Raw genomic sequence first — 13488 nt, 5'->3', positions numbered from 1 at the left:
GAGACCCTTTTTTAGAGACCAAGTAGTAAACCTACCCTATATCTCACGTAAAGGAACTAGAACCTATCCTTAAGTTGTATGCTCCATAATATCTTTTGCATTAAAACAAGTCTAACCCCAAGGCATCTTGAATTGCAGGACTTGTGAATGAAATGGCCACCATTGCTAAATTTTCCATCATAGAATATGGAAAAAATTCTGAACTATCACAATTGACTGAAGGAGACTGCCTTAGAAGCGATGCTAAAAAACTGTCACCAATCAAGAACCTGAATTGCATTATGAATGAGGTAAACAAGTTAACGACTCACTTTCAGAATGTGGATAAGGATGTATTTTTTAGGAAATACGAACATTTGGTGGAGATTGCAAAGGTAGAAGTATTAAGCCTAGCTGTGCGAGCTTTAGTTCATTTTTGGGATCCAGACTACCGGTGTTTTTCTTTTGGAAGCATAGACCTGTGTCCCACTATTGAGGAATATGGGATGTTGACTAAGTTTCCAAACAATCTATATAGGATTTATTTTCCTTTGAGATCTAATAAGATCATCCATGAATTGTCAAAACCGCTTAGAATCTCCAACTTGGAAAAGTTTTTGGAAAAGAATGCTACCGGTCTGAAATGGAGGATGCTAGAAATTGAACTAGAAAAGAAGTCAGGATTAGAAAAAGAGAGATTGATTGCCTTGGGCATATTTGGCCTGGTGTTGTTCCAAAGTCAGACGGGTGTAGTGAGTTTGGAAGTCGTTGCTGCTTATGTAAAGTATGAGAATACACAAGTCAATCCAGTGGCTGCTATTTTAGCTGAAACCATCTTGACGCTTAATCATTGTAGGAGGACTGGAAAAGGAGCAATGAGATGATGCACGCGGTTGTTGTATATCTGGATGGTTAGCCATGTCGAAATAAAAAAACCTGTATTCAATAATTTTTGGTGGTTCACCCAAAGACCCTTGAAATTAATAGAAGAAGAAGAATGGGGAGATCTAGACAACCAAAGTTGGGTTGAAAAATTAGAAGGATTGCCTAATAGTGATTTCAAGTGGAGAGCCTCATGGGTAACGACAGTGAAAGTCTTGATGAGTTGTAGACAAAGACGTTGGGTGCCATTGGTAGGGATTACAGGTTATGTGAGTTATGCTCCTGCCCTAGTGGTAAGGCAACTTGGGGGCATACAGTTTGTTCCAAGGACTATGGGAATTGCTCAATTCTTTGGTTTGTTTAGAGACCCTATTGCGCAAGAAGTTTTAGAGATCATCAAACAAGATTGGAAGCATCTGGTTTTGGTTGAAGGTTTAAAGGATCCAAGTGCAAGTGAAGAGTATCCAAAATGGAGAAATCTAGCTCCTTCAGCCATGCCTTGTGTAGGAGTCAAATCTCCCCAAACTTTAGAAGAGCCTATTAAGAGGAAAAGGGTCAATAATGAAGAGGAGTTGAGAAGATAGGTGGAAAAACTTCGGATAGAGTTGAGCAAAAGCAAAAAAGACAAGGCAATGTTGGAAGAAATAATGCTGGAAGGAGATAAAAGGAGAGCATTTCTAGATGAGCAACTACAATCTAGAGATTCAAGAATAACAAAGCTTGAGTTAAAGCTGGGTGAGGAGAAGATTGCTAATGAAGAAAGTGAGAAGGAGCTAAGAAGGATGAGTTTGGATTGGATGCAAAGTTGCTCTGAACTTGAAGCATTGGAGATTGACCTTAACGATTGCCAAGGAAGTGTAGAATATTTCCAAGAAAAATTTGCACAAGTCCAATTCAAATTGATGGATAGGATTGGGAAGTATGAGGATTTGAACAAGAAATATATAGAGTTGGAAAGCCGTTCAATGGGGATTGCAAAAGAAGAAAGTAAAAAGAAAGGTTTCGAGGCTGTTGAAACAGAATTAGCAGTTAAGAAGAATGAGATAAAAGTTATGAGGATAAAACTTGACAATGAACGTGAAAAGGTGAAGTATTTGGATGAGAAGCTAGCAGCAATGGAAAAACACAAGGATCAAATCGACGCCAACAACACTGCTTTGAATAGAACCAACATGCTGCTTATAGAGAAGATGACCAAAACAAATGAGCAAATGGATGAAGCTGCTGCACATGCTCGAATTATTAGAATCAATACGCGGAATGTTGGAGGAGACAACATTCGCTATCGCCGAAGCCTTGCTGAAACCGATGCCTTTCTAGGGAAGATTGAGAATCGCGGCTTTGCTTTCTTACCTTTGGCTAGAGAGTTTAGGGAGGAAAGGGATTAATATATTTTATACTTTCTTTTTATTTATTAATGTAATAAACTTATCAAGCATTAATGAAAAGGGCGTTGACCCATCCTCTTATGCAAAATCTGTCTCTTGGTGAATATGATTCAAGCAAACAACTTGAAAGGCAGTACTCCTAGCAATGTGACAAGTGAACCTATATTTATAAGGTGGTGGCTATTATTTGTTCATAAGAAGATTGCATCCATACCTAATATACACAGCATTCTCAATCATGCATTTTCTTATACATCTATACACGCATTTGCAGATTAAGAAACATAGGTCCCCCTTCTAGAATCCACAATACTCGAGAAAGAACAAGAATGGAAAACGAAGAAAGGTCACAATCTGAAACTCAATACCAAAGAGAGCTTGAAGGAGTTCGGAATGATGTGGCGCACCTGACCAGTATGTTAGAGCAAATGTTGAGAGCTAGAGATGGAGAGGGAACGTCTACTAAACCTGATGAAGCACCACCAGCCGCTCAAGTCCCTATTGCACCTATAAACACGGGGGAAAATACACCAAATAAGCAGCATCCTAATCCTGTTCGGCCCATCCAAATCCCTGTTACGATGGATTTAACAAACGAGGATCCACAAGACGTCAGATTCTCTAATCATGAAGGGTATGATAAGTGGACTATGCTAAAAGAGAGGCTAAGGGCAGTTGAAGGAAATGATTTATTTGACCCAATTAGGGCCGCTGAAATATGTTTAGTGCCTAACATCGTAATTCCAAAGAAGTTTAGAGTTCCGGAGTTTATTAAGTATACCGGAATGGAATGCCCAAAGACCCATCTTCGTTCCTACTATAACAAGATGGCAGAAGTTATCCATGATGATAAATTGCTAATTTACTTCTTCCAGGATAGTTTGACAGGATCGGCTCTCAGCTGGTATATAAGGCTGGTACCATGGAGAAAGGAATTCAAGAGTTCATGAGAGCTTATACTCAAAGGTGGTGAGACCAAGCTATCAATGTATAACCTCCACTAATAGAGACGGAGATGGTAACACTATTTGCCAATACTTTTAGGGCCCCATACTACGAACATCTTATGGGTAGCTCAGCCCAGCATTTCTATGATGTTGTGCGAATTGCTGAAAGGATTGAGCAAGGAATCCGAAATTGGAGAATTGCAGAACCTGTAGAGAAGAAGGGTTTTTTTGGGAAGAAAAAGGAAACCGAGGTGAATAACCTAGAAGGCAGGTACCAAGGGAAAGGAAGAAACTACCAAAATTATCAAACACCTACCTCCCAAATCATTAGCATCAACTTTTCCAAACCCTCCATACCAAACCAACCCTATCAAACAAAATTCCCAACCAGCAACCAAAACAGTTACCAAAGGAGAGACAACCGACAACGAGAAGAACCATTACCACCGTTGCCAATAACCCTAAAGGAGTTATATGCCAAGTTGCTAAGTATTGGACAGATAGCTCCCTTACCATTACCGCCTATGCAACCGCCTTTCCCTACTTGGTACAACCCCGAGTTGACTTGTGAATACCATGCTGGTAATGCGGGTCATAGCATCGAGAATTGCGTGGCTTTTAAAAAGAGGGTATCGAGAACTGCATGGCTTTTAAGAAGAGGGTATCACAGCTAATCAAAATCAGATGGGTTACTTTTGAAGATTCGCCTAATGTGAATTCAAACCCTCTACCCAAACATGCTGTAGGTGGTAGTGGAGTGAATACTATGGAGGTCAGTAGCAAAGAGAAGGTGTTAAGAGTGACCATAGCGAGTCTGTGTGAGATGTTGGTACAATCTGGACATTTGGAGAAACCATCTAAACATTGCATGAGGAAAAATGATTTTTGCCCATTCCATAAAAAGAAAGGGCATCACATTGATGAATGCATTGAGTTTCATCAAAAGGTCGCAAGAATTTTGACTTTAGGAGAGCTAAGGATTGAGGCTGCCATAGATAATGAAGAGATAGAGATGATAGAGAATCAAGGGAAATACAGAGTCCAATCAACGGCTAATGGGCTCTCGAAACTAGTATTAATTAAGCCCTCATATGCAAACAAAGTAGACTATGGAGCGATTCCTCAAGATTATGGTTATACCTTGAATGTCGAAACTCTTTTATCGTTGTTTCAAACTGAGATAAGTGGACTAACTCGGAGTGGTCGTTGTTTCACACTTGAAGAACTAGAGAAGCAAAGAAAGGCTAAGGGCAAGGAGGTGTTGGACCTAAATAAAGATTTTGAGGTGAATAAACCTGTGACTGAGGAAGAAACAAATGAGTTCCTGAAATTGATGAAGCATAGTGATATAGTGGATCAGTTAAAAAAGACCCTTGCCAAGATCTCCATCATGTCATTAATACTCAGCTCCGAGCCGCATCGTAATGCTTTACAAAAAGTACTGAATGAGGCCCATGTACCCCCAAGATATTGAACAAAAGACTATGGAGCATCTAGTAGGGAGGATCCATACTACCAATTACCTATATTTCACGGAAGATGAACTTGATACTGAAGGAACAGGACATAACAAGCCTTTGTATGTCACGGTACGATGTAAAGATTGTCTCATCGGTAAAGTTCTCATCGATAACGGCTCTTAATGTGTTACCAAGACATATGCTGGACGAAATGCTGATAGATCCCTCACACATGCAACCTAGTGTGATGATGGCTAGAGCGTACGATGGCTCGCCAAGGAAAGTGATAGGGACAATTGAGGTCGAACTAGCTGTGGGTCCACAAGTCTTTCTAGTGACCCTTCAAGTGATGGATATCCACCCTTCCTATAGCATGTTATTAGGAAGGCCATGGATACATTCTGCAGAAGTTGTCCCTTCCTTGTTGCATCAATGTTTGAAGTACATTGCTAATGGTGTCCTAGTGACTGTTAAGGTTGAGGAGACTATATCGATGGTAAGAAATGTGGCAGTTCCATTTATTGAAGCTGAAGATTGTAAAGATGGAAATCTTCATGCATTTGAGGTTGTGAATATCGAGTGGGTGCCCAAGAACACTGTGGTGAGGAAACTAGAAATTTCAGAGGCCACCAAAATGGCTGCTAAAAGCTTTTTGAAGCACAAGATTCCTTTCCTATATGATATCGAGAAAGGAAAATTTGAGTTGATTGATATAATCAAGCTGAAAGCTGCAGAACAGAGGTTTGGGCTTGGAGATAAGCCTAAGAAGGAGGATTACAAGCGAGTTGCTGGTGCAAGAAGGGAGAAAAGAATGGCGAGGATTGAAGGAAGAAAGCCTGAAGAAGAGAGCTTAGCCATCCCTCCTATCAGGATTTCTTTTCCAAAGGCTGCATATGTGATGCAACCTAATAAGGGACATGAAAACCTCCTTCAAAAGCTTTCTTCAATAAACATAAACAGTCTGGAGGAAGATCAAGTCGAGGACGTCGCTGAGAAGTTTGAATCCGGAAGAAAGGATGAAGAGTTGTTGCAATTAACCATCTACACTTTGGAGGAAGTTACTGCCAAAACTTTCGTTCGAAAGCTAGCCGAAGGAGAGAAGTTCCAGAATTGGGAGACCAAGAAGCTCCATTGGTTTTCAAAATGTAATCAACAATGATTGTTGGATTATAACTTTATTTATGATTGGTTATCTTTTTGTTTTGTTTTTATTCATTGACAATCGAAGCTCAAGATGTCAATTGGATTTTATTTTTGTTTTTTTTTTAGCCAATCTTTTCCTTTTAATGAGATCATGCATTTTTTTCAAATTTCATTTTGATGTCTTACTATGCATTTACACATCACTTCCTGCTTTCAGGAACCCTGAAAGCAGATCTTCCACAACAACACCTACACTTTACATTCAGAATGAATGACCAAACTTTAAAGAATGCATAGTAGCTGTAGAAGATGAGGAATGGGAGAAGAAAAACATAGGGGAATTCACAAAATTAATAGAACAGCATGAACAGGCTTGGAGGCCCGCTAAAGAGGAACTTGAAACCATAAATATGGGTAACGAAGAAATCAAGAGAGAGCTGAAAATAGGGACTTTGATCACCCTTGAAGAGAAAGAAGAATTGACTACACTACTCAGAGATTACGTAGATGTCTTTGCCTGGTCCTACGAGGATATGCCTGGTTTGGATACGAATATCATAGTACATAGGATACCATTGATGGATGGATGCAAACCGATTAAGCAGAAGTTAAGGAGAACTCGTTCGGAGGTCTTAATCAAAGTAAAAGCAGAAATTGAAAAACAATGGAACGCTAGTTTTTTTTAAGTAGTCAAGTATCCACAATGGGTGTCAAACATAGTGGTGGTACCCAAAAAGGAAGGTAAAATCAGAGTTTGTGTGGACTTTAAGGATTTAAACCGGGCTAGCCCTAAAGATAATTTCCCTCTACCACACATAGATATGTTAGTTGATAATGCAGCACACAGCTCCACATGTTCCTTTATGGATGGGTTTTCAGGATACAATCAGATAAAAATGGCACAAGAGGATAAGGAGAAGACAACCTTTGTAACATCATGGGGAACCTTTTGCTACAAAGTCATGCCATTTGGTTTAAAGAATGTCGAGGCCACCTACTAAAGGGCTATGGTGACTTTGTTTCACAACATGATGCACAAAGAGATTGAAGTATACGTGGATGACATGATTGCTAAATCTAGAAAGGGAGAAAATCATGTCTAAATATTAAAGAAATTGTTTGAAAGACTAAGGAAATATAAGTTGAGACTTAACCCGGCGAAGTGTTCGTTCGGGGTGAAATATGGGAAATTGTTGGGATTTGTGGTGAGTGATAAAGGGATAGAAGTTGATCCTGACAAAGTAAAGGCTATTCAATCTATGCCACCTCCCGAGACTGAGAAAGATGTGAGAGGCTTCTTAGGAAGGTTGAATTACATTGCTCGGTTTATATCCCAATTAACCACAACTTGTGACCCGATCTTTCGTTTGTTAAGGAAGAAGAACCCAGGAATTTGGAATGAAGAGTACGAAGAGGCCTTTGAGAAAATCAAGCAATACTTGTTGAATCCGCCCTTGCTTGTTCCTCCTGTACCAGAAAGGCCATTGATATTGTACCTAACAGTAACAGAAATAGCAATGGGATGTGTGCTTGGGCAACACGATGAAACCGGAAGGAAGGAAAGGGCCATTTATTACCTGAGCAAGAAGTTCATGGAATACGAGTCTAGGTATACTGTGATTGAGAAGCTGTGTTGCGCACTGACATGGGCTGCAAAGAGATTACGTCAGTATATGTTGTATCACACTACATGGTTAATTTCGAAATTAGACCCGTTGAGGTATATTTGTGAAAAGCCCTATTTATCGAGCCGAATTGCAAGATGGCAAGTTCTATTGGCTGAGTATGACATAGTATATATGACAAGGAAAGCCATAAAGGGGAGTATTATTGCTGATCACTTGGCTGACCATGCTATGGAAGATTATGAGTCATTAGACTTTGACTTTCCCGATGAAGATGTGCTTGCAATCGAGGAAGAGAAATCAGATTGGTGGATTATGTACTTTGATGGTGCTGTAAATGTATGTGGCAATGGGGCAGGTGTAGTGATAATCTCTCCTGATAAGAAGCAGTATCCGGTTTCAGTTAAGCTGCAGTTCAGGTGCACCAACAACATAGCTGAGTATGAAGCTTGCATTCTTGGTTTAGAAGCTACATTAGAGCTAAACATTAGAAAGATAGACGTGTATGGAGACTCAATGCTGATCATTTGCCAAGTAAAAGGAGAATGGCAAACCAAGGAAGAGAAGTTAAGGCCTTACCAAGAATACCTGTCTAAACTGGCTGAAGAATTTGAGGAAATAGAGTTCACCCATCTAGGACGGGAAGGAAACCAGTTTGCAGATGCTTTGGCTACACTAGCATCTATGGCCAAAATAGATTTTGGGCACAAGGTACAACCAGTACACATCAATATTAGAAATAACCCAGCTTATTGTTGCTCAGTTGAAAGAGAAGTGGATGGAAACCCTTGGTATTATAATATCAAAAATTTCATCCAAAACCAGGCATATCCCATGGGGGCATCCAAAATCGACAAGAAGTCCTTGAGGAGGTTGGCAACAAATTTTTATCTTGATGGGGAGATCTTGTATAAGAAATCATTCGACAGGACTTTATTGAGATGTTTGGATGAATTTGAGGCAAAAAGCGCATTACAAGAAGTCCATGAAGGGATTTGCTCAACCCATACTAATGGACACGTGATGGCTAGGAAAATACAAAGAGTCGGTTACTTCTGGATGACATTAGAGAAGGATTGCATCGACTATGTCTGAAAATGTCATAAGTGCCAAGTATATAGTGACAAAATCAACGCCCCTCCAGCTCCTCTGTTTAACTTGACATCTCCATGGCCCTTCGCGATGTGGGGGATTGATGTGATTGGACCTATAAACCCAAAAGCCAGCAATGGTCATAGGTTTATTCTCGTGGCTATTGACTACTTTACAAAATGGGTAGAAGCCAGGTCATTTGCTCATGTAACACAAAAGGTAGTGAATAAATTTATTGAGAGAGATTTGATTTGTCGATATAGTTCACCAGAAAAGATTATAACTGATAATGCACAGAATTTCAATGGCAAGATGATAATAGAACTCTGCGCTAAATGGAAAATCAAGCATTCCAACTCTTCGCCGTATAGACCAAAGATGAATGGTGCGGTAGAAGCTGCTAACAAGAATATCAAAAAGATTATTCAGAAGATGGTAGTCACCTATAAGGATTGGCATGAGATGTTGTCATTTGCCCTTCATGCGTATCGCACCGTAGTTCGAACCTCAACAGGAGCCACCCCATACATGTTGGTATATGGAATGGAGGCGGTTATGCCTTTAGAAGTGGAAATCCCCTCATTGAGAGTATTGGTGGACTCTGAGCTGGAAGAGGTAGAATGGGCAAAAGTTAGATATGAATAGCTGAATCTACTCAGTGAAAAAAGGATAGCCGTAATCTATCATCATCAACTCTACCAAAGAAGGATGGCCAAATCATACAACAAAAAGGTTCGACCTCGAGGATTCCATGAAGGAGATCTTGTACTGAAGAAAATAATATCTTTACCAGGAGAAGATCAAAGTAAATGGGCACCGAACTATGACGGTCCTTATGTGGTGAAGAAAGCATTCTCAGGAGGAGCTTTGTTGTTATCTAGAATGGATGGAGAAGATCTAGTTAGGCGAGTGAATTTTGATTCTGTAAGGAAATATTACGCTTGATGTATTCCATAATCTGCCAATTAATAAAATAAAGTTTGGCCATGAATTTTCTCTGTAAAGCACCTTTCTTCATAAAACGCATGATCTCATAACATCTGAAATCTTTTACTGAAACAATTTTTTTTTCTTACACATGACTAAGGAGATGACTCCATCAATTGGAGAGAACCAAATCAAATCTAAACTTGACATTTATTTATTTATTTATTTTTGCACACCACACTAGGGGTAAGAAGTGTACGAAGTGCACATAGGGGTGAACCAAAGCCCTAAAAGGGGGATCATCATAAAAAACTTCTAAAAAAAAAATCTTTTATGAGAATTGCTAATTGCATTGAAAGTTTCAGTTTTCATGAACAAAACCAAATCTTTTGAGTTTTCCTTTTAAAATAATAATAAAAGACAATATTCAATGGATCAAGAAAGGGACCCATAAGGAACCAAAGATCTCTTCACCAAGAGGATAGGAAGTATAACACGTGGAGCATATTTTGTTTCAAGAGGACGAGTTGGACAAACAAGTGGAAATAAGAGCTCAATAAGTCTACAACAGAAGGGGGGACCTATGTTTCCAAAATAGGTAACAAAAAAAACATGCATGCTATACTGTCATAACACTAACTTGGCAGGAGAAGGTGTGACGAAGGCCAAAATAGTTCCAAGTTTTTGAAAGGAAAAAAAAAATCCGCTGAGGTCCAAAATCTCAGGTCTACAAAACTACAGAAAAGGATAGGAATTGTCAACCAGCACTGCTTCATTCCTTGAGGTAAGATGATTTTTTTAAAAAAAAAGGTTCAAAATGGGCAGGTCACCCGATATTGAAACCATTCATTAGAAAAGGGTGGAGTTTTCTAAAAACAAATTGAAGAGGGACCGGTCACCCGATATTGAAACCGTTTCTTAGAAAAGCGTGGAGTTTTCTAAGAATTTTAAGATAGGCCGGTCACCTGATATTTAGACGGTTTCTTAGAAAAGCATGGAGTTTTCTAAGAAATTTTAAGATGGGCAGGTCACCCAACATTGAGACCACCTTTTAGAAAAAACGTGGAGTTTTTCTAAAAATCTTACAATGGGCAGGTCACCCGACATTGAGACCACCTTTTAGAAAAAACGTGGAGTTTTTCTAAAAAGTTTGACAACGGGCAGGTCACCCGATATTGAGACCACTTTTTAGAAAAAGCGTGGAGTTTTTCTAAAAAATCTAACAACGGGTAGGTCACCTGACATTGAGACCACCTTTTAGAAAAACGTGGAGTTTTTCTAAAAATCTTACAACGAGCAAGTCACCCGACATTGAGACCATCTTTTAGAAAAAGCGTGGAGTTTTTCTAAAAATCTTACGATGGGCAGGTTACCCGACATTAAGACCACCTTTTAAAAAAAGCGTGGAGTTTTTCTAAAAATCTGACAACGGGCAGGTCACCCGATATTGAGAACACTTTTTAGAAAAAGCGTGCAGTTTTTCTCTAAAAATCTTACAATGAGCAAGTCACCCAACAATGAGACCACTTTTTAGGGAAAAAAAAGAGAGTGGAGTTTTTCTAAAGAATCTTACAACGGGCAGGTCACCCGACATTGAGAACATTTTTCAAAAAAAAAGACCATCTTCAGAAAAACGTGGAGTTTTCTAAACAGGCAGGTCACCCGGCATTTAGACCACTTTTAAAATTCTTTTGAATAGAGAAACGGGTAGGTCACCTAATAATGAGACCATATTTAAGGCATCGAGTTTTGATAGTTTTATTAATTTATCTTTACAAAACTTGCTACTCAAGTTTTAGCTTCGCAAATTTCGTAAAGAGGGGGCATCTGTTGTTACCCATTTTTAAGCCATCTCCTGCTCTCTTTATCCTTCCCCACTGCTACCGAAATTGTCAAGATTCTTAGGCTAATTAGGATTCTTTATAATGATAAATTCATTCCTCTTTTACATGGGCTGTAAGGTTGAAATAAATTCCTTGAAAGTGGCACTAAAAAAACCTAGTTCTACTGTTGTCGCAAAAAAAAAAAAAATGTTTTGTTCCAACTTAGACCCTGATTCTGACTTGGGTTCGTGCAATATCTGACCATCCCAACTATATTCTATCACTCATGACATGTTGAAGAATGGACCTATACCTTGATTGGGTCCTAGGGCTCATTGTTCTTATGGCAGGCTCTCAGTCGAGGATGCTTGGCATTGTCAGTTTCCTGAATTTAGATCGGGAGACCCTTTTTGACCAACCAGATTGTGGCCTGACTCTGTCATATCTCGCCTTGACTCCCCATGGTAATGGATGCATAGATGAATTTGGGCTTTTGAATCAATGGATTTCGATATCAGAAGCTTAAGCTCTGCACGTTTAAATATCTGACGTGAAAATAGAGAATTCTACCGCAAGCAGGATTCTAACCCAAGTTTTGCATCGAAAAAAAAATTCTACTACCATCATGATTTTTCTGGTTCATTCTTAGGGTACTCTCGGTTATATCGGGATGCTCGGCATTTGTCAGTTTTTGAATCAGATCAGAAGACCCTTTTTGACCGACGAGATCGCGACCCGATTCTGTCCTATAAAATGATTATATCTCACCCTAAATCCCTATCAAAGTTGTAATCCTACACGCATAGATGAATTTTGGCTTTCAAATTGATGGATTTTGATATCAGAAGCTCAAGCTCTGCACGTTTAAATATCTGACGTGAAAAATAGAGAATTCTGCCGTGAGCAGGATTCTAACCCAAGTTTTGCACCGAAAAAAATTCTACTGCCATCATGATTTTTCTAGTTCATTCTTAAGGTACTCCCAGTCATATCGGGATGCTCGGCATTTGTCAGTTTTTGAATCAGATCAGGAGACCCTTTTTGACCAACGAGATCGCGGCCCGATTCTGTCCTATAAAATGATTATATCTCGCCTTAAATCCCTATCAAAGTTGTAATCCTACATGCATAGATGAATTTTGGTTTTTTAATTGCTCGATTTTGATATCAAAAGCTCAAGCTCTGCATGTTTAAATCTCTGACGTGAAATTAGAGAATTCTGCCACGAGCAGGATTTTGACCCAAGTTTGCGGGACTGATTTGAAGGATTTTTTCTGGACCCAGGACTGAATCGAAAAGTGTTAAAATGAGGGATTTAGTTGAAGAAGGATATGGAAAGCTGGAGAGGGGGCCTGGATCATCATAAATGGAAGGATTTTTACCACACCGAATAAGGAAAATAAGACTTTACAGCTGCACCCTGCATCTGATTTCTTTCCCTTTTTCTCTGTTGTTTTCCTTTCTCATCACCTCTGATTATTGGAGCTAAAGACCACGTTTTTGTTGTCTCATTTCAAAGGGAGCAGCTGGCCCTATGGAAGGAAAGAAAAGAGCCACACCATCCTCCAAAACTGGAAAGAAATTAGATGTAAAACACCACCACAAAATCAGAATATTGCAGTTTCCTTTTGCGTTTTTTTTACTGCAAATTATTAGGGATTTGCGTCCTAGGATTAATGCATTGAATCCTTCCTAAATAGATATATGTTAGACTATATATAAGCCCCTCTAATGACCTAGGGCGGCAGAAAAAGAAAGAGAGGAGAAGAGAGAAAAAAGAGTAGCAAAGGAGAGCAGAAAAATAAGAGAGAAACGGAGATAAAAGAAAGAAAAACAAATACAACAAAAGAAAGAAAAAAACGAGGGGTAGGGAGTTAGTAAAAACACAGAGAGGAGAAAGGAGAGGCAGGCGACGGGGAAACCAGCTATTTCGTTCATTTCAGCATCTCTATTTTCTCCCGTCATCTACCAATAGCTAAGGAGGCATAACTTCTTCAATTCCGTTCCCAGACAAACAACGTCGCTGCAACTTCTTCAATTTCGTTCCCAAGCATTTGGTTTTCCATTCCCAGGTCTGTTTTTTTTTTTCTTTCATCCTGCAGCATGCATTTTTTGCTTTTAAGTTTGCACTGTTAAAATGAATTAATTCACTTGAACAGTATTCACCAGCCTCCTTTGTATTGTTGTTTATACTAGGCATTCGGTTTTCCATTCCCAGGTCT

At 39.3% G+C, this 13488-nt stretch overlaps 1 protein-coding gene across 1 annotated transcript; it reads left to right on the top strand.

The window, feature by feature from the left end:
• The first annotated feature begins 2578 nt into the window (after positions 1–2578).
• LOC105136373 (uncharacterized) lies at positions 2579–9461 on the top strand. Its single transcript, XM_011041680.1, is given in 10 exon segments — positions 2579–3153; positions 3294–3447; positions 3697–3778; positions 3898–4652; positions 4760–5801; positions 6097–6339; positions 6679–7245; positions 7333–8135; positions 8250–8473; positions 8552–9461. Coding segments are annotated over 10 exon segments (5355 nt in total).
• The last annotated feature ends 4027 nt before the right edge of the window (positions 9462–13488 follow it).

This window comes from Populus euphratica, unplaced genomic scaffold (assembly GCF_000495115.2).
Source record: "Populus euphratica unplaced genomic scaffold, PopEup_1.0 scaffold53.1, whole genome shotgun sequence".
Taxonomy (NCBI): Eukaryota; Viridiplantae; Streptophyta; class Magnoliopsida; order Malpighiales; family Salicaceae; genus Populus; species Populus euphratica.
Note: the sequence above shows the minus strand (reverse complement) of the source record. Positions and strands in the feature narration are given on the sequence as shown.